Genomic DNA, 21,574 nt, shown 5'->3' on the forward strand with positions numbered 1-21,574 from the left:
TTTTTTTTTTTTTTTTTTTTTTTTTTTTTTTTTTTTTTTTTTTTTTGCCATAAGGGTGGCAAGGCACTGAAGCAGGTTGCCCAGAGATGCAGCAGATGCCCTGTTCACATTAAAGGTCAGGCTGGACAGGGCTCTGAGCAACCTGATCTAGCTGCAGATGTCCCTGTTCATTGCATGGTGGTTGTACTAGGTGACCTTTAAGGGTCCATCTCAACTGAAATAACTATATTACATTTAATTAAAACAACTATCAACAAAATTAGGCAATTTTTCCTCAACTACACAACCCAAACAATCCTGTCTACCATCTACATTCATTTTCAGGTCTAAGGAAAGAATTACAATATTTTCTTAATCACAGAATCACAGAATTGTAGGGGTTCATTAGTACCACTCCTTAGTTTCAGCTGAGAAATTATTGTTTTCTTCAGAGTGTCTGGAATGTTTGGATTGTAGGAGAAAAATAATATTAACACACTGATGATTGTAACTGCTGCTAAACAGTATTATACAGAGCTGATGTCATCCTAGTTTCCCAGTAGAGGACCAAGGAGGGAAGAGAATCAAGACAGCTAACTTAGATTGACCAAAGGGATATTCTGTGCCATATGACATCATGCAGAAGTTCTGAAGTGGGTGGGAGTTCATGTTGCTCTCTTCCACTGCTAGGGGGTTTAGTTGGGCACTGGTCAGGGTTTGGTAAGCAATTACTTGTGCATCACTTACTACACACATTCTTACATATATTTATATACGTTCTTTCATATATATATATATATATATATATATATATATACATACACACACACACACACACAGATATATATATATGTCATAATTAATATCCTTTTCCTTTTCTCCACCTTAGGAAATAGTTTCATCACAATCCATGAGAACCAGTGAGTTCTTGTTTTTTACCTTTTGATTCTCTCCCCATTTCCAGTAGAATGGGGAGTAATGGGCAGCAAGCCCATGTGTGGTGCTTAGCCATCTGCCAAGGTAAACTGTAACAGTCATTTTAACACCCAGTGTCATGCCTGAAAGTTGAAATAGCAGATCTGACCAGACTGTGTTAACACAGGGTGCTTTGGTAGTTTGATAATTGCTTGTCATGATGCTAATTTTTTCCCTATTTATGGAGCTCCTTGAGACTTCTCACACATCTATACTGTGTAGCACCTTGCTATCTATTTTCCCTGCTGTTTTGTCTTTATGTGCGTGTGAGGGTGGAGAGAAGGAGGAAGGAAGGGAAAAGTCAACACAACTAGTAAATAATTCTCCCTCCTTCAGGAATAACCACAAGATGTCTTAGAAAAGTCCTCCAAGATCACTTAATTCTAAACCCTGCCCCAGGCAGTGGTGTCCATTACTAAACCAGGCACTCAATCAGGTATCCTTGAATAACTTACAGTTTGCATACATATTTTAATCTCTAAAACAGAAGCGGATTTCTCCCATTAAAAACGCTAGCTGTACACTGCAATACACAGATCAGTTATTACAAGCTCTGCTGGAGAAGCCAGTCCACCCGAGAAATAAGCCTAGACTTTTAAGTAGCCCTAATTAGCCTGCGTACTACCTTCCCACTAAAACGTGCAAATTACCTCCAGTAAACGTGCCTGAAGGCCTGCAAAAGCCTAGGAAGAGCGCTTATGTCCCCACAGGCTTCTCCACCAGCAGGCACACACTGCAGCGAGCGCAGAGCAGGCCTGTGCCACGCTGACAGTGCCAGCCAGCCCCACGTCGTGGAGACAGCGAACACCTGCCCCCACCCCTACAGAACGCCGGCAACCTAAAGCCGTAAGAGCCACCTTAACACTTCGTACCAGCGGTACGTAGGACCAACCAACCCCCGCCTGCCTCATCTCCACGTACCCGAGAACGCCGCCATCTTCACGGCGCCTCCAGCCGCTCCTACCTATCCGCACTACACATGCGCGGCGCGTATCCTTCGCTACGTGGCTCCGGCTGGGAAGCAGGGAGCGCTGCCTGCACGTCCGGCTTTAAACGTTCCGGGTGGGTTTGGGATGCGGAGTTCGCTTTACATTCGTGCGCAGCGCTGCGGTGTTGTGTCCTTGTGTAGTTTTTGGTATAATGCAGCTGTGAGCTTTGTGTGTGAAAGTATTTTTTTTTTTGTTTACTTTTTTTTTGTCTGAATAACGTTGAGACAAGTTAAAGGCAAGAGATGGTTGCTATAAAAATACAATTCGATTCCAAATGCAGAGCTTTTTTTTTTTTTTTTTTTTTTTTTTTCTCCCCCACCCTTATCGTGCAGCTGCCCAACAGCAGTAGGTGCCTTGCAGCCGCTCAGGCAGCGGTGGAAGCTGCCCGTCGTCCCGCCGCCCCGCAGCGCGGCGCTAAAGGGGTTAAGGGCCGCCTGCTGCGCGAAGCCGTCGGCGCCGCTGTCTTGGCCTCCGCTGGGCACCGTCGTCGCTGCGGTTGTGGGAGGGTCCGGGCTAGCATGGCAGCTGCCGGCGGCGAAGGGGAGCCCAGGGCCGAGGGGATGGCGGCCGTCAACGAAGAGGAGGATGGGGAGGAGAACATTTTGTACGATCTGCTGGTCAATGCCGAGTGGCCTCCGGAAACCGAATTGCAGGCGAGTGGCGGCGTGGCGGGGCTGCAGCGCGGGGGAGGGGAACGGAGCGGAGCGGCCACGTCGGCGGCGCGGAGGGAGGCGGGAGGCGTACCGCTGCGCTGCGGGTGGGCAGCGCGGCACGGGGTGCTGCTGGCAGCGTGCTTCGGTTGTGGGAGGGGGGAAAGGGCAGCAGCAAGGGTGAGAACGCAACGTGCCCTTGGGGCATTCCTGCCTCTGTCCCGGTGCTGTGTCTTGTCTTTCGCGTCCTTTCGTTTCTGTGCTGTCATATGCTACCTGGGGCTCCTTGAAGCTCTTTTCGCTGTTTTTACGTGAACAACACCTACCAGATTTTAATAGTGAGCAGGCGTGAAAAAAGGCGTGATAAACTTCAGGCCTCATTTCCAGCAGCAGCTGTGCTGAAAGTAGTGCGACCTGTGCCATTGCGAACGAGACCTTAACAACTTCGAGGCAGCCCAGCTTGCCCTCCAGACCTGCAGGTTGGGGTGTTTGCATCCGAAATTTCAGCAACGAGACAAAAGGGAGAATTATGTCACTTTGAGCTTATGAGGCCTGCAAGTAGATGGCCAAGCCTGAAAAATGTGAAAATGTTATTTTGTGTTGTAACTTTTTATTTACATTCTGTCTGGAAAAAAGAAGGCTGCTGGGTGACCTTACTGCAGCCTTTCAATACCTAAAGGGAGCCTACAAACAGGAGAGGAACTAACTCTTTGAAAGGGTAGATAACTGCAGGACAAAGGGAGATGGTTTTAAGTTGAGGGAGGGAAGATTTTGATTGGATGTCAGGGGGAAGTTCTTTACAGAGAGAGTGGTGAGGTGCTGGAACAGGCTGCCCAGAGAGGTTGTGGATACCCTGTCCCTGGATGTATTCAAGGCCAGATTGGATGGGGCCCTGGGCAGCCTGGTCTGGTATTAAATATGGAGGTTCGTGGCCCTGCCTGCGGCAGGGGGGTTGGAGATTCATGATCCTTGAGGTCCCTTCTGACCCTGGCCATTCTGTGATTCTGTGATCCTGTCCTTCTCAATGGGTCAGTGCAATTGCTGAGGCAGTCTTTCATCCTTTTCTTGTTTTCCCTGAGGTGTGGTGGTGGTTGACCAGGGATGGCTGCCAGGTGTCTGCCACACTGCTCTCTCATTCCCCCTCCTTATCAAGACATGGAGCAGAAAGTACAATGGTGAACTCGTAGGTTGAGATAAGGACAGTGAAATCACCAGTTACCTGTATAAGCCAAACAATCTAGGCTTGGGTAAGATTAGTTTAATTGAAAAATGATAATGGAGTAGAGCAATTACTAAAAAAACCATCTTAACTCTTCCCTCTTCTCTGGCTCAGTTTCAATCTCAGCTCTTCTATATCTTCCCTGGGCCCTGAGCAACAGTGTAGTCAGTTCATAATGCTTTGTTTGGACGTATTCTGCTCCTTCCTTCTCAGGCTCTTTTCCTGAACTAGTGAAGGGATATATTCTCTTCCAGCTGCCGTTGTGCAGTAGTTTTTCCACTTCTTATATCTGCTGACCCAGATCACAACCATCATTACTCATAACTTGGCTCTGCTCAGCAGTAGATCCCTCTTGGAGCAGCTGGAGCTGGCTCTGATCTGACATGGGGCAGTGCTGGGATCTGCTCATAGAGGCCATAACTGCAGCTCCCTGCTACCAAAACCTTGCCACATGAGCTTAATATAAATGTACTAAGGTAGCGTTCTTCATCTCTTTTGTTGTATGATTTGGACACAGAAGATGCAAACAGTCTGCTCAGAGAAGCTGTGTATGCCACATCCCTGGAGACACTTGAGGCCAGGTTGGATGGGACACTGGGTAGCCTGATCTGGTGAATGGCAGCTCTGCTTATAGCAGGAAGTTGGAACTGGATGGTCTGTAAGGTTCCTTGCAACCTAAGCCATTCTGTGAACTGACTGTACCAGAGAAGAGACTGGTAGAAAAATCAAAGCTACCTGTATTCAGTGCAGTGAATTCCTGTATTCATATGCAGTGTGTGACCTATTTCAGAAGTGTAAACTATGAATATTTAAAAAAAAAAAAAAAGAAAAAGAAAAAAGTGCTGGGGAATATAGTCTGAAGACTACAGTAGCATATAGTACAGTATATATAAGCAATATGTGGAAAAGTTTTTTGAAAATGCTTTTTCTTTGTCCAAAAACTTTAACAAGCTGGGAACAATTGCCACTCTCCCCAGAGTACTAAGATAGCTTTAAGAAGTAGTTATAGTCCACATCTTTACTGTAATACCTTGTTACTTCCTGTTCAATCAGGCTGAATCTGGAAGGTTATGTTTTAGTGCAGCTGTGTTGACTTCTAATGTACTGTGAGAAAACAGCTTGATTATTTCAAAGACTGTTTCTAGATTGCAGGCTGTGTGCAGAAAACTACTAATCTTTATTTTAATAGTTTAAATTTTTGAGTCCAGATATGTTTTTAAACTTGCAAATACTCCTGACTTTTTGTGTCCTCCAATATTTAGATGCTGTAACTTGGAATAAGAGGGCAGAGTATCTGAGCTAACAAGTATGTGCTGTATACTGAAGGGAAGAAGTAATTTATTCATTCACTACCTACTATAGTATTCAATTTGTGATGCTCTAATATTTTATGTAGAAAAATACAGGCATGATGTTTTTTATTTTGCAAGTTTGCATGTGATGCCTTCCTTAGTGATTGTCTTAATCTGTTTTTCCTACTTCCTTGTTAGCAAATAACTGTACCTCTTTTTATAGCTAGGAATACGCATCCTGTGTTGTTTCATGTTTGATTTTTTTCTGTTTGGAGAGTGCTATGCAAATGAAAGAAGTTTGGTCCTCCCATCTACAAAAGTAGAGCAAAAGTGCTGGAAGGGCTACGTGAGACTATTGAGTCGTGTGATGAGCTAAATGGCTGCATTGCATAGTAGAAATTGATGCTTAAAGTTTTACTTCAGATGCTACTTTTTAAAATGCATTTCTGAAACTTGAATAAGCCGTTTTTATGTAGTTTAGCAGTTACATTTTAAGGCAGGTTGCTGAACACCAATTGCTTTTTCTGGGGATTGCAGTTCAATATAGCATTCATATGGCATAGAAAGAATATTTTTTAATGTAATACCTTACAGGAGAATGTAGTCAGAAATCAGTTTCTTTTGTTACTACCCAAAGACCACAGCAAAGCTAAATCAATAGGTAATTTGTAGTAAATTTTGTTTATTACAGTGTGACAGTGAAAATACTTGATTCTATAGTCTGTTTTAGCTTATGCAGCTAAATTGCTATATGAAGTGGCTAGTAATTGAGATACATAAGGAACTTGTAGGCTAGTAGGCAGCTTATGTTCAATCACAGAAGGAATGCTTGAATGCAATATTTAAGTGACAAAGTATATCAGAGTTTGACCGTTATTCTTATAATTGCAGCCGAGAGGCAACAGAAAACATGGTGCATCATTTATCATCACTAGAGCAATTACAGGTAAATATGATTTGCTTTTATGTGTATGAATCATGAGAATGATATGTGAATTGCTTGTAAAATTTGCAATTTCTGCTCCTTGGAGTGGGTGGTATAATGAAAATAGAGTGAAAGATTTGTTTTCAGAAATATGTTTTTTGTTTAGCAATATTGCTGTGTATTATTTGTGTATTATTTTTGTGAACTTTCTTGCCTCTGTTAGCTTAGTGGGTCAAACTAGAAAAACATGCATCTATGAAGCTTAGCAGTTCTGTTATATTTTGCAAAAAATGTTTTTTCCCTTAATCAGCTCTTGCTTTGGCTATTTGCTATTTATGGAATTAAAAGGAAAATTTATGTTGTCATCATTGCCAATTTAGCTCTTGATTTATGTGGTAATTAAGTTGCACTTTCATCTTCAGGCATTTCTCTTAGAATTAACAAAAATATATTTTGTTCTGTTGGTTTTCTTTTTTTTTTTTTTTCTTTGAGGTTTGCTTTTACTTAAATATTCATTAACCAAGAATAGAGACTTTTTTCACCAGAGACTTTTGCTTTTGTGGTAATGTGTGAAATTGTATGTGCAGTAAGCTGGAGAATATCTTAAAACACCCAGAGATGTAATTCCTTCCATTCCTTTCTTTTTTTGTAGGGCCTGCATTGCTTTTGCTTCGATATATTTGGTACAGGTACGTTTGAACATAATATTTAGTCTCGTTTTTAGGCGATTTAATGTCTTCTTGTTTTTGATGGAAAATTACTTTTAATGATAGTAAAACTGAACACTGGTTAGAATATTGTCTTCATAAACTGAAGTTGAAAACAACTTTTTCATCTGAAACCTGTCTAGAAAATGAAGTATATGCTAGTTTGACTTATTTTTCAGAAGTCTAAATAAACTTGCAGCTGGGTCATCATCTTTATAAAAAAAAAAGTATTTATCCTCCCCACTCCCAGCTGAGATAGTGCAAGTGGAGTTGTTGTTTAAGCCTCGATGACGATTATGATGGTGTGATACGTTCTATGTCTATTGAAGTTATAACTCAAATTCCTTTTTTCTTTTTTAAATTCAAAATGACTTGTAACTGTGTAAGCAATGCTCACACCTTTTACAAATCTATCTTCTGATTAAAAAGCACTTAAATGATCCCAGTTAAAAGATATATATATTGGAATAAATACAGCATCCCTGGAGAATTGCAGCTCTGTGGTTATACCACTTAATTGACGCCCTTTGCATGTTTGAAGATACCGGTTCTCTCTTCTTAGGGGCATCCTACTGTTTTTGGGAGTATAGAAAGGGACATTTATTTTTGATCCCTGTGAAACAGTACTGTAGTTTTAAGTTAGCAGGCAATGCGACTTTCCCTATTTCTGGTGTTCTAGTTTATTTTGTCTTTTTTGTTTGTGTTAATGGGCTCCATGCTGTCACACAAGTGTAGTCACAAGGATTTTCTTTACGCCAGTAGTCGTATTGAAAATCTGTTTTCTAGTCTTTGAAATTGGTTCTAGTTGCCATTTTCTTACATGGAATAAATATGATTGGAAAGGAAGAATTGAAAAAGGCAGGTGAACGTTAAACTCACATCAGGTTTCTTAAGACTCCTTCTGTCTGCCCAGTCTGTTCCAGCACTTTACTTCATGGCAATTTTTTTTTTGTTTGTTTTTTAACTTTATATCAGCTTCAGACCTCCTCTGTTTTTACTGATCGATGTTTCTTGCACTTCTGCCATGCATCTCAGTGACTTTGCTTAGCAACCTTGTAGGTATCAGAGGGCTTTGGTAAGTCCTTTCTGAAGCCTTTTCCCCTCTGGGCTAAACAAGTACAATTCCTTTAGCCTTTCCTTATGGAGCAAGTACTTCAGTCCCTTGACCATCTTGGTTGCCCATGAGCTTATTGGTGTTCTTACGTAACTTACTACTGATCATTCTGAAGATGTGGCTTTGATTCTGTTAATCCAGCTGATGATGTTGTTAACCTTTGTCACTGGCAGTGTATGTTGGTTATTCATACCTATCTGCTAAAGTGTCCCGGATGGTTGATGGTTGCTTTAAAAGTACATCACCTGGCTTGTGTATCTCAAGTACTGCTAGGTGTATGTTCTGAATAAGGCTAATGCTTTTTTTTTTTTTTTTTTCAGCCCTGCTAAGTTTTCTTTACCATCTGGACTGGTTCGTCTAGTTAATAAGCAGATCAACTGGCACTTAGTGCTTTCAAGGTAACCAGGTTGTGTACCTATATGCTTTTCTGTTTTGGGCGGTAGTGAATGTACTGATGCTTTCCACCCTGCCCACATGGCAACAGCACTGAGTTAATAACTAATTAAAGAAATGCTACTCTCTCCGGTTGAGAGAAATGCTGGAGGCTTTTGCAGGCAGCTTTGGGAAAAGAGAGGTCAGTCTGCTGTCCAGGGGCTTTTAATGCATCTCTGACTCATCTGAGTATTCTTTTAGCTTTTGAACTAAGTAGCTTGCAGTGTGAATATGCTCCCAGAAGAAGGATTACAGCTTGAGTTTCATCAGTTAGGGACTTAAAACTTGCAGTTTATGTAATAGGAATTGCTTATTTTAACATTAAGAGGATAGGGAGTGCATACTGTCAAGATCCATCTGTTATTGTATGTCCAGGGATGAAGTGAGAGTTCAAAGGTACAGTGGTTCCAAAGCAATTTTAGAAACAGCAGAGAAATAATTGGCTTAAAAAACAAACAAACAAAAAACAAACAACAAAAAAGCATCAACATGACAGAAATCATTGTTAAACGACATGAAAGTAGAATGGAATATTTTAACTTATTTGGTATCACTAATTACTATCAGTGATTGAGCAAGAGTTCTGTAAACAATACAGAACAGATGGTGATGGTGACTTTTTGAGGGAAGTGGAGATCCTTTTGATGTGTAGCATGCCAGTTCCAGTGATGTATGTTAGGTACAAAGGCCTGTTCCTAAGGAGATAACCTGACTTACTCATGTATGATGGCTGTTTATGCCAGATAAAGCAGTGCATAGTTTTGGGCATTGCTGCTATAAATGATAAGAAACATCTGATTTTGACCTTCCTTGCAGCAAGATTATAGGCATTATTTCTATGTTCTTAGTGCTACTATTGAATACTGTGACAGAAATATTTCAGAGACGTGAAGGGAATTTTATTAAGATAATTCTTTGTTTAAAAGTTTGGGAAATTTGTATCTAACTGTGCAGAACAGCAGCTAAAGCTCTCATCAACATTTTGCAAGAACTGGGTTTTGATGAATTTTCATGCCCTTATCTTCCTCTTCAGCAATGGTAAACTGTTGGCAGTTGTGCAAGACCAGCGTGTAGAAATCAGGTAAGTTTAGATTGTGTTGTTTCATAACCACAGTTGTGGAGTTCTGAGACAGTGTTTCTACTGATTTGCTAACCAGAGTTTTAAATACCTTTTCGTTCTTTTAGAATGCTGTCTATGTTCTGAAATTAATTTTCAGGATACTCTTAAAATATGTTATTGCTTAGAATGCAAAAGCCATCTGTTTCTTAGCCTTGGCCATTCGTGATTTTAAAAACAAACAGTTCATGCTCCCTGCCCCTCATCAGCAATTACAAAAGTTACAGATAAAAACTTTTGTAGGGTGTTGTATAACCAAGATGTTATAATTTTGTATAACCAAGATGTTATAATTTGTATAACCAAGATGTTATAATTGCAATATAATCAAGAGAGTAAGGCAAAGCAGACAACGATCACAAAAGAGAATAAATGGAAGAGCTTACCCTTGGGTTGAGCTCACCAGAAGATACCAAAAGAGGGGATCTCCAGGAGAGATCCTTCCCCTCTGGTAACCAGCTCTTAAATAGGTCCAGGAGGGGTGGAGCCTGGCTCCACCCCTTCCGGCAGCACAGGTAAATTGCCTTCACCTGTGCTCCTCTGGCTGACTCAAGGCTCACCTCAGGTGATTAATCAGAGGTTCAGGCCGTGACTCAGCAGTTCCCATACAGGTGTTTTTTTTTTTTTTCTTAATTTTTATATATATTTTTAAGATATATAAGAAAACTGTTAAGGTGTTTCAGACTACTAAGTCTAATTTGTGGTCTCCTAGTCTTTGCCTTTCAATTCCCCTTTCAAGTCATTATGTGAGAACGAAACTTCTCTCATGAGAAGTGTGACAAGGAGATATTGTTCTACTTCTCTGTAGAATAGCTGGCTTTACCTTACATTACAAATAATATGAATTGCCGTAAAGATTCATGCTTTCCTTTTTCTTTCCGTTCCCTAAAAACACGCTTTCTTTTGCTGGTTCAAGAACACATTTAGCTGTAGTACAGATCTTGATTGAGTGTGTTTACTTGCTTCGCAAAAATCCATTTGCTAGAAGGTCAGACCTTCAATTTATATGTAAAAGAAGCAACTATATGAAAATTGTTCAATCAGAAGTGGAGCGAACACCATAAATGTCAACTTACAAACTATAGAATAAATCTTGTGTTTCAACTGTGTTATTGTAACTATATTCTTGCTTTTTTTTTAAAAAAAAATTGTCACCTAGAGAATACTGACTAGTTAAAGAAAAAAACTTTCTGCAGCATTTCAGAACCTCAGCATTTATTTTGAATAGCATTACTGCTAAATGGGAATATTATTTTTTTATAGTCCGGAAGTGGGGTTTCTAAAGCAGTATTGTAACTGAGACTAGCTGCCTAAGGGTTGGAGACTACTATCTGTCTTTGGAATAAGTAGTTAAGTATATGCAGGCCTTTGAATTGTACACCTGTGGTATTTTTATAGCTTTTTGTATACTCTGGAAAATGGAGTAAGTATAGGGTTTTTTTCCTTCTTTTTTTAATTTTATATATAATATCAATCATAAGATGTATTCTGCAGGTCTGCAAAAGATGATTTTGGATCCACAGTTGGAATATGCCAAGGTATAGAATACAGCAACTTCTGCACCATTACTTCATGTCATCATTGTTGTTTATTCGTGCATTGCTAAGTGGTAATGTTGCTTTACTAACTTCTTAAAAACATTCAATGGAATCTCTTAATATTTTCACTTTTTTTATTAGCTCTCTTTCTCTCTGCATTGGTTCTCTTCATTATAGTAAGCATACAGTACCTGAAATGAAATGGTAGTTAAATTAACGGATTTTGGAGGCTTGCATGTTTGTTTTTGTTTTCCTCCTACAAGATAAGTTTGTAATGCTGATGGGTGTCCTGCCATTTTTTTATATAGATGGGGCTTTTTTTTTTATTTACTTAAGTGATTTTAGTTCCCTTTTTCTTTCTGATCTCTATCTCCTGACATAGCAGATAGTACTTTCCAAAGAAGGTAGATGAGTGATGATCTGTCAGGAGATGACTGTCTTTAGGCTAGAAATTCCAAACCATGGAAGTCACTCTTTACAACTTTTTAACGTTCACTTAAATTGCTCTTTTTACTTATTTTAATCAAATACAAATTTTTCTGCCACCTGAAAAAGTGCAGTAGGGTTCAATAGTCTTGATGGATCGTAGAATCATAGAACTCTTAGAGTTGGAAGAGACCTTTAAAGGTCATCTAGTCCAACTCTCCTGCAAGGAATGGGGAGTGGTTTTGGTTGGAAGGAGTCCTTACAGATCTTTGAGTCCTGATAGAGTGGAATAGGCTGTTTGCAGTAAATTGCCACCTTCTTGCTGGTTGACCAGACTGAGTACTTGCTTTTAGGAAGTAGTATATACAACTAATAAAACTGTTGCAGTATTGTGGTAACAAGATCTGCTACTAGTATAAATTTTTTGGTAATTGTAGACATAATTAAACATTTTTTTAAATCTGTTTCTCTTACGTCTTTTGTTGCTTGTAGGGAGGGAAGAAAACTGACAACAATAAAATCTTTATAAGACTTGGTTTATGCAAGGGGGAATACATGAACAAGGTAAAGACAGTTAGTAATGGCAGGCAGTGGCCTGTCCACTGTGGACATTTTTGTTGTGATTCACACTGTGGCCATTGGCTAGTGAAGATCAGCTGTGTGTAGATGACAGTGCTGACAAGAAACTATTTCAAATTTTAAGAATGTTTTTCCTTTTTTCTGTAGTGCCAAAAGATCCTAACCCTCAGTGGAGGCGAGTTGCGTGGAGTCACGACTGTACATTACTTGCTTATGCTGAGAGCACTGGAACAGTAAGAGTGTTTGACCTAATGGGTAGTGAGCTTTTGGTCATTTCACCAGTAAGTAGTGTTCCATTAAAATATGATGACTGTGTATAGATACATTATGTAATGTTTATCATATGATGGCTATACTATAGGTAACTAACATTAAGTCATGTAGAATGTGCAAAGTGTGTTCTTTGTGCTGTGGTACTTAGTGAGATCGTTCATTTCTTTTGGCCAGAATTGTGGTAGTTTCAGTGGATTTTGGAAGTACAGATTTACATTTAGTATAGATTTGTACTTAACATGTGTGCAAATGATTAAGTTTTGTAATAGTAGATTGGAGATTGGCAGTTTATAGGCAGATTGAGTTAAAATCAAGAAAATATTGCTGCTAGAGCAACATGATACTTTTTGTTTTTTCTGCTTTCAGATGAGAGCATATAATTGCAATTGGCTTGCCTGGCAGAATATATTTTGCGTTTTATGTATACAAGAGGAGAGCATTCCTTAGCATATTATCTTTCTGGACATTATTCGTAACGTATTTTAAAATCAAGATTAAAGAAAGCTTAGTTCGTTACTAATGTAAATTATGAAACTTTAGCTTTGTGGATACATTTTCATAGAAGTAATACATTTTTTTCCCTCAAAATAACCAACGTGTGTGGGTTTTTTGTTTTTTTTCTTTCTTCCCTTCCTTTCTCTACCTTTCTTACTCTGCATCTGTCTACATTTTTGGGTAAAGACAGCAAGTTTTCCAGGAGATCTGAGTTATGCTATTGCTGGACTGATCTTTCTAGAATACAAAGCAAGTGCTCAATGGTCAGCTGAACTACTTGTCATTAATTATCGTGGAGAATTGAGAAGTTACCTTGTAAGGTAAGCATAAGTTTTGTCTTACTTCGATAACTTTAAAACAGTTCTTTTACTCTGTAAAGAACATAAATCTGCATTTTTTTATATATATATGTTTTCCTTCCCTATATTCAGTGTTGGAACAAATCAGAGCTTCCAAGAAAGTCATAGTTTCAGCTTTAGTAGCCATTATACCCATGGAATAAATACTGTCATTTACCATCCTGGTCATAGGTAAGTGTTGTCTTTGTTACCTTGCAATAACAGAAAATCGATAAACAAAAGTGGCAAAATAAAGAATGAAGTGTGGTGCATGTATTTAAAAAGGAGAGAAGGGGTGTCTATTTAAATATTGGTGCTTAATGAATTGGCAGTGACAGCTTGTTCGTTGTGTGTGTGTGGACAAATACTAAGGGAAATACGCTTTCTTGAATGATGGTGGCATTAGAGGCATTAGAACAAGTGGCATCTAGCATGCTGGGAAATCCAGAAGAATCCTTTATAGACATGTTTAGGTTTATCATGCCTTTAGTACTAAAGAATATTCACTAAGATTAAGGTCTAAATAGGAATGTGATTTAAAGGGAAGTTTTCTTCTTGCATGCTTTTTTAAAGCGTTTTTTTTTTTCTTAACCAGTGAGGATTGCTTCTTTTTCATTCCCCAGCCAACCAATAAAAAACAAAAACAAAACCAACACCAAAAAAAAACAAGGCCTGACCTCAGAATCCGATTCTTTCAAGTGAGCCTTTCCTGTTAATTTGCAGTTAATTATAATACCAGTAGGTAAATGTGAAACTATGAAGTCCTGAGCTGTTTAGGCCTTAACTTCAATTATTTCCAGTTTTTGGCAGATGCATTCTTAACACATGTCCTAGAGGACTCTCTCTGAAAGTCTTGCAATATGGCTTTTTTAGTGAAACTGCAGTTTAGGTGTAGAGAAAACAGCAGGGGAAACATGACTGAGGTATTTTCCTTGGTAACCTGAGTCTCTTCATCTGTGTATTTTCATTCTTCAAGAAGAATTGATTTCATTTATCAAATATAGCACTTGGATTTAAGGAGAGAAAAATCAAGCTGTGCCCTTTATGTCTCCCTTGTACTAGCAGCATTTTTAGAGTGTCAGAAATAGCTTCAAAAGATGTTTCTGAATTTCATGTGGTTAAGAGCTGGAGTATAAGTTTTTGTTCTATTCTCTCAGAATTTGATTTTGCACTTGGATAGCCTTTTTTCCCTTTCTGACTTTGGTATTTGGAGTGGTTTTGTGATGCTTTTTCTTTGTTAGTAACATATTGGGCACTGATACCACATCTTAGGCTGCCATTCAGTCTGCCTCTGCTTTTGAACCAGAAGTAGTTGGAATAGAGCCTGGTTAGGCAATTACTGTGGTTGAAAATATCACTACCATTTTTATATCTCTTTGTTATGTATCAAGATAATTTCGGCAACTTATCTTTTTGATTATAAGAACTTTTATAGTACAAGAAAAATATCTAGAACTATTAGGATTGAATTCACCGGCGCAGGGTTACATCTCTGCATTGTTTTAAACTGAAATTAGTCTTGGCTATAGAATACTAGGAGAAACCTTGCTGTTTTAGAAACTCATTATTCTGTGTTAAATGAACTGTCTAACCTACCTTTAGGAAAAACTGGTTATTGACAAGAACTAATGTTCTTCCAGCTTATTACTTTAAAAGATTAATTTTGAATGTAGTTACCTCTTTCCACCTGTTATCTAGTAATTCCACACAGTTGATACTCAGTATACTAACTCGAGAGTTTGATGTATAGGTTATGGAGTTCTGTTAGCACTCTGACCAGAGAACAGAACCAATTCATTCTTTTCTTGTTCAGATCAAGCTTAATGGTTCCTAACATATAGAGGATGTTTCAGTGGGAATTATATCGGATTCTGTAGGAAAACTTGAAACAGTAGTTCTTGAGAAGTGTCTTGAGTTTCACTGCTGTTGAAAAAATGTAGGATACTTTTAAATGCTTGAATGTTTGCATTCTCGTATAAACTAGTCTTCATTTATGATGAAATTTACAGTGCTCTTCAGTTGGTAAAATGTATGTATCTGCTTCAGTGTGAGACCTCTGTAGTTGCTAACGGGAGTTCAATCACCTTGCTTATTTTGTGTATCTTAATTTTGAGTTGAATACCTACTACAGGGTTATCTGCAATTTCTACAGAAGATTTCTGATGTTAGAGCCTAAAATGTGTGATAGCTATGGAAGATTAAGGTTTTAGATTCAGTTGAAACTTTTTCTTTTTTTCTTTTTTTTTTTTCTTTGTACCAAAATTGATGAGTGAAGAGTTGTGGAGAAGTCTCAAGTTTTTCCTGATTGCCTTAATTGAACTTGCTGTCCTTGAGACCAATAGTATGCTAGTTATCTTTAGCCTAACTTTATAAAACAGAGTACAGTTGAGATATATATAAGGGCAGACAGCTTTTTGAGACTGAAAGGTCCTTTGCTGGGCTTGCTCCAGTATCACGTCTATGTCTGCTCTACCGGAGATGTTAAGAGTTGGATCCAGCAATCCAGATTGTATCTAACATGTGCTAGCCAGATGGGAAGGATCATTTCTCCCAGCATACTGACAGTGATTTTTTCCTCATGCGGTCTAAGATGGATTAGGCCTCCTTTGCTGCAAGGGCACATTGATGGTTTGTAGTCATCTTGTTCATCAGGACTCCCCACATACTCTTGGAAAGCCATCTTCCAACAGAACAGTCTGTTCTGTTCTGTCCAGTTATCATAGGCATGTATGGCTATTCCTCCCATGGTGCAGTCTTTATGCTTTCCCTTTTTTGAAGATTTCTACTATTAATTTCCTTTTCCTGAGATTTCTACTGGCCCATCTTTCCAACTATTGAGTTCACTCTGATCGTAGCACAGTCATCTGTTGTATGAACCCCTTACCCAGTTCTGTCATAACATATTCCCTTTGAGGGCATTACCGAGTAAGTGTCAGTTATTAAATTAACATTGCTTTGTGGCTCATCAGGAGTGGCCTCAGCCTCTAGCTTGTATAGGAAATCAAGTATTTGCTGTGGAAAGAAATAGTGCTTCATATTTTTGGGGGTGAGGGAATTGTTGGCATAGTATTTTCTTCAGATTGGGACTAACTTAAAAAATACCCCTTTCCCCCCCAAAACACCAAAAAACCAAAAATCAACAACCCAGAAAAACCACCCCCCTTCCCATTGCGATTTCCAGCCTACCTGTCAAGTCTTGTTATTTTGGAGTCATCTCCTGTCTAGTCTTGAAAAAATAATTGGTAAACAAGGCCAGATCTTTGAGCCTCTCAGGAGTACTTTTCATTTTCTTTCGATGCCAGTTGTGTTATTCATCTTAATAGTTTCTGCCCCCGCTGCTGCGTTTTGCTCTCTGAAAAGCTTTTTAAAATTTTAAGTACCTGCTGTGATGATGAATTTCTCTGCAGTCCTGGGAGAAGGCATTTTGTCTCGAGGTTGTGTGTTTTGTGTGTGTCTAAACTGATATGACATCTTAATTCCAGCTGTCACTAAGTTTCGTTTATCCTAAAAGATACTTTTGAATTATAAATATGTTGCACTGTATGTGACAGTTTTTCCAAAATTTCTTTGGAAAGATTTAGCTTGATGGAGTTTTTGAGAGCGAATTCAGGCAGTTTTGGAGCCAGCGCTGTCACTATTATTGACAATTCTTCTCTTGGTCTTTCTGCTACTGTTTGTTTTCTGAGTCACTTCTGGCACTGTGCAGTCAATTGTGATTGAATTTTAGTTCCTGCTTTTACTGAAGTTTTTAACTGAGTGGCGTGTTGCAGTGAAAGCTGGTTGTTATGGAAGAATGTAGATGCCTGTGGATGGACAATACTACAGATAAATTAATTTTCCAGAGAATTATGCCTGCTGTCTCTTGGTTATTAAGAACTGGCAGCTCAGCTGTGGTGATCTCATGAAAGAGATGCAGATGCATGTGAAACTTTCTTCCATGATTTAATAAGAAAGAAGGGGGGTGAGGAGAGTAGGAAACTTTTAAGGAATCACTTCATATGTAGTGATCTATGTAATATTGATTTTTTCCCAACATTTTTCAGAGTTGTAAAACACAACTTTGTGTTCACTGATACTAGGCTGTGTGCTCAGATGTGAGTATGCCAGTGTGATTATTCTTGGCCAGATAAAATGGACATTACCCTGTTGTAGGACGATTGAATATTTTGTCCTAAAACTTACTAGAGCTGTTAGGAGGAATGTAGGAATTTCAGGTGGTACCATGTTTCAGTTGAAGGGTTTTTTTTTCTTGAGGTCTTTTTTTTTTTTTTAAAATAAATTCCTTGTTTTTAACTGAAGTTCTTCAGAAAAACCATGTCATGTCCAGGCCATGTTTTTGTATGAGTTGGGGGCGGTCCTTTCCCTCCTTGATGAGAGGCAGCACGTCAGCCTGCAGTGGTAAAAGTGTGGGAAATGTGGGAAAGTCATAGAAAGGAAATGCAGGGAAGAGGGGAATCAAAGACGTGCAGGAGAGATGAACGGATTAAGTGTATGACATGTAGTCTGTGAATTGTTCTCTTTTCAATGGGCACTTTTCTTCAGTAATCAGTTTTAGTCTACCAGAAATACTCATGTTGTACATGTCCATTAAATCAATACTCATTCTAGTGCCCTGAAGAGTAAGTTATAAAGAGATTTATTTAAACTGGGTGTCTTGTCATGAAATACACAGAGAGCTTCTTCACTTTTGTGCCAGATACTATTCAGTTGTCTGGGCAGCTAAAATTAGATGTTTTTGTACAATGATATCAAATTACTGTCTGTTATTTAGCAGGGCTATAGCGGAGTTTTTTGTTATGAGATGCAGCATCACTTTTTATTTCTTAATTTATTTTGAAATTGATCGAAACAGTGGGTGATTGCTATATGAGCTTCAGCCACTAGGTGGTAGAATATTTCTAGAGTAACTCACACTTGGATAGAGGAGCATTCTCTAAGCTCAACTTCTGGCTTTTTCAATCTATGCTTTTTTTTTTTTTTTTTTTTTGCAGATACTTTGCTTTTTGACGGCTTGTTCAGTAAGTTGATGCTTCCAAACAGATGTAAACCTCTGTTCTTAATTTCTTTGTCAAAGTAACTGTCAGTTAAATCTAAAACTGCTTGTTAATAAAGTCAAAGGGCTTAAAGGGAAAATACTTTGATGTGCTTTAGATCTAACATCTGGAAATGTTTTCAATGGACCTTTATAGCACTCTCTGTGCACTGAAGTTGAAGAATTTTAAATATTCTACATTAACTGGAGGAAATACATTTACACGGGATGCTCTGAAAGTAGTATCTCTTTTTTTACTGCGTTAGCCCGTGGCATCAGAGGCAGATGTTGTTGGTATGGCAGTAGGGGTTAAATCTTCCCACCAGTATTCCATTAATGTTTTGTTGCTGTGTGAGAGGTGGCAACAGAGGGGCAGGCTGACAAAATGGCATTTGACACGGAAGTGAATATGAACCAAAGATGTGTCACTGAATTCTTCCATGTGGAATTCATTGGAAATGAAATGTGGAAAATATTGTGCCTGTGGACATCCATCAACTCTTGCTGAACGTTTATGGAGGTTGCACACTGAGGTGATGGGTGGTGCACTTGAGAGCGATGACAGCAGGTCACCTTTGCTGGTTCAAATTCTTATGAGCGTGGCGTGCAAGCTCTTGCTCATCACTGACGAAAATAGTGGTGACTGTTGAAAAGCAGTGTTTTGTAGCTGAGAATTTCCTCTATCAGATAGTATTATTGTGCTCTTTGTTGTGGCTTTTGTGGAAATAAGTAGGGGGCATTACTTTTAGAGTGACTTATGTAACAGATAGTGTGACTTTATTTCGAACTCGTTTTCTACCTCCTTCTGATGATTCTTTAACTAAAGGAGAAATAGCTTTTGTACCACTTATACATTTCCATTTGTTCATACTTAAACTGAATGACTGGAATATTTTGTAAGCTTAAGTTGTTATTGATGTTAGTCTTTCAGCGTAGCAGGGAACTGCAATTTATAACCATATATTTTATTTTAAATTGTCGGAGTTTTGTCTCATTTGGGAAAAATAAGACTGGTAATAGATGGAGATGAATAATACAAATAACAGGAATTAATTAAAAAACTTGTTTGTGAATGAACATCCTGATGTTTAAATCTTTCTGGGACTGTTATAATATGCTGAAAGTTTCTTATTACCACAAGCAAACTGCTGTAGTTATGACTTAAAGTTAAAAAACAAACGAATACAATGGCACAACATTAATGTGGCAGTATATGAAACCAATAATATGCTTTTGTATATTTTGTAGACTTTTGCTTGTAGGAGGCTGTGAAACAGATGAAGATGGAGTATCTAAAGCAACTGCTTGTGGGATATCTGCTTGGAGAGTTCTATCAGGATCTCCCCATTATAAACAGGTTACTAGTTATGAAGATGATATTAAAACAGTAAGTATATTTTCTCTTTTTAATTTTTTTTGGGGAATGATTATTGTAATTAACAGAGTTATGTAATGTTCACTATGCATCTTTCTGCTATTTTAAAGTTTTGGTGTGAATTTCTAATAATTTCTCTTTCTCTCTAGTATATATAACTTTTTTTTTCCCTGTGCAAAAAAATACTTTGAACTTCAAGTTTTTGATGATATCTTTTCTGTGGTTTTCAAAAAACTCAAAAGCCAACAACGAAAACACAAAACACAACAAATGTTCACTGTTAATTTTAAAAAAAAAATTAAAAAATAACTTTATTTTTAACATTTTTTTTTAATTACTTCATAACAAAAGGCAGTCTGAGGTAAATGTTTCAGTTTGTCTGATTCCTGACTTCATTTATTTCTAGTAGAAATAAATGTTTGATTTGGTAACAGCTATCATTTGCAAGTTTGCAAGGCAGTGGCACAAAGCTGGTACAGTAGCTACTAGTACTGTACTACTGTAGCTACTAGTACAGTAGCTACAGTAGGTTCAGACTGAATATTAGAAAAAATTTCTTTACTGTGAGATTGGCTGAACACCAGAGTAGGTTTCCTAGGGAGGTGTTTGATGCCCCATCTCTGTCATTGTTCAAGAGGCGTTTGGATAATGCCCTCTGTGGCATGCTCTAACTTTTGGTTAGCCCTGAAGTGGTCAGCCATTTGGACTTGATGGCCTTTGTAGGTCTCTTATGGCAGAACTATTCTATAAATAAATAAAGTGAAATGAATTTACATTATACCAGTATGAATTCCTGTATTTATTCTTGTATAAATATTAGTTAGTATGGAATTAATTAATCATTTCATTGTGAATGGCTAGTGCTTTTCTGCAGTATGATATATACACAGTGAAATAGGCAAAGTTATTCTTGCTTTATTTTAAAATAGACAGCCTAAGAAAGTTTAAAGAATTCTGTAAACATGTTTTAATACTTTAGATTTGACTTATTTTTTTGGTGCATAAAACAATGTATGAGATTCATTTCTTGGTATGTTTCTGTTCCTACAGGCGCAGAGAAGAGGATTATTAAGGATTATGAATTTAAGATTTTACAGCAGACGGGGAACAGAACAGGTATTAAGGTCTAGGTTTACCCAGAAATGTTTTCTACTAACATAATTGTCTCTTAATGACTGCCTGAGAGATGGATCTGAAAGGAGTTTTTAATTTATACAACGGAAGAATTAATGTTTCTATGAAGCTTATAAAAAAAATAATAAGCTTTTAATTTTAAATGGAGTAGTTTCTCTGGATTTCTTGAAAATCCTATTAGTTCATCTGCTGAAGCTTGAATTCTGGGATTTCCAGCATACTAGCAAGAACAAAGTCAGTGATGTAGAGCTCAGTTTTAAATACAAGCTTTCCTTCAAAGGGAGGTGCAAAGAGCCACCCAAGTGCTTATTAATGAATGTAATAAACATAGCATGTTAGGTAGATGCTCCAAAAGAAGAGATTTCGTTGTGTTTTTTTTTCCTTTTCCCAATGACATAGCTTGAGGGGAGGGAAACAAAAATCAAAAACCAACCTTCTGCATTATTCCACTCCTATAAGAGTGGAATATTAACAAAAATCCACTTAATTTATAGGCCTATGATTTTTGTACAGCATACCATGAATAATTAATGTAAATTTATATAGGGAAAACAGACCCTTGTTTTACTCTATGGCAAGAGATACTATGGAAAGGTTTTCCTAAACAGCTCTAAGGGTTTAAGATGAGTCAAACTTATACTACAAGGTTGAAAATAGCAAAACTGAATCACAGAATGGCCAGGGTCGGAAGGGACCTCAAGGATCATGAATCTCCAACCCCTCTGTCGTATGCAGGGCCACCACACTCCACATTTAATACTAGACCAGGCTGCCCAGGGCCCCATCCAACCTGGCCTTGAACACCTTAGGGATGGGGCACCCACAGCCTCTCTCTGGGCAGCCTGTTCCAGCACCTCACCACTCTCTCTGTAAAGAACTTCCCCCTGACATCCAACCTAAATCTTCCCTCCCTCAACTTAAAACCATTTCCCCTTGTCCTGCAGTTATCAGCCCTTTCAAAGAGTCGATTCCACTCCTGTTTGTA

General features: G+C 38.3%; 2 protein-coding genes across 3 annotated transcripts in view; one reads left to right on the forward strand and one right to left on the reverse strand.

The window, feature by feature from the left end:
- The window catches only part of DDX1 (DEAD-box helicase 1), a 21,834-nt gene extending 19,888 nt beyond the window's left edge, over positions 1 to 1,946 (reverse strand). The window contains exon 1 of the mRNA XM_042818838.1: positions 1,876 to 1,946. Coding sequence (XP_042674772.1) covers positions 1,876 to 1,891 — 16 coding nt within the window. The 5' untranslated portion in view covers positions 1,892 to 1,946. The remainder of the gene's footprint in view (positions 1 to 1,875) is intronic.
- A 503-nt stretch (positions 1,947 to 2,449) lies between these two features.
- Positions 2,450 to 21,574, forward strand: part of NBAS (NBAS subunit of NRZ tethering complex) — a 160,150-nt gene continuing 141,025 nt past the window's right edge. For both annotated transcript variants that reach the window (XM_042823108.1, XM_042823195.1), the window contains exons 1-11: positions 2,450 to 2,596; positions 5,996 to 6,050; positions 6,682 to 6,718; positions 8,171 to 8,248; positions 9,316 to 9,363; positions 10,894 to 10,937; positions 12,090 to 12,223; positions 12,897 to 13,030; positions 13,142 to 13,240; positions 19,329 to 19,467; positions 20,506 to 20,571. In XM_042823108.1, the coding sequence (XP_042679042.1) occupies positions 2,462 to 2,596; positions 5,996 to 6,050; positions 6,682 to 6,718; positions 8,171 to 8,248; positions 9,316 to 9,363; positions 10,894 to 10,937; positions 12,090 to 12,223; positions 12,897 to 13,030; positions 13,142 to 13,240; positions 19,329 to 19,467; positions 20,506 to 20,571 (969 nt within the window). In that variant the 5' untranslated portion in view covers positions 2,450 to 2,461. The remainder of the gene's footprint in view (positions 2,597 to 5,995; positions 6,051 to 6,681; positions 6,719 to 8,170; positions 8,249 to 9,315; positions 9,364 to 10,893; positions 10,938 to 12,089; positions 12,224 to 12,896; positions 13,031 to 13,141; positions 13,241 to 19,328; positions 19,468 to 20,505; positions 20,572 to 21,574) is intronic.

The sequence above is a fragment of the Centrocercus urophasianus genome, unplaced genomic scaffold, assembly GCF_019232065.1.
Source record: "Centrocercus urophasianus isolate 14NV4802_14NV808 unplaced genomic scaffold, USGS_Curo_1.0 seq_10, whole genome shotgun sequence".
NCBI lineage: Eukaryota > Metazoa > Chordata > Aves > Galliformes > Phasianidae > Centrocercus > Centrocercus urophasianus.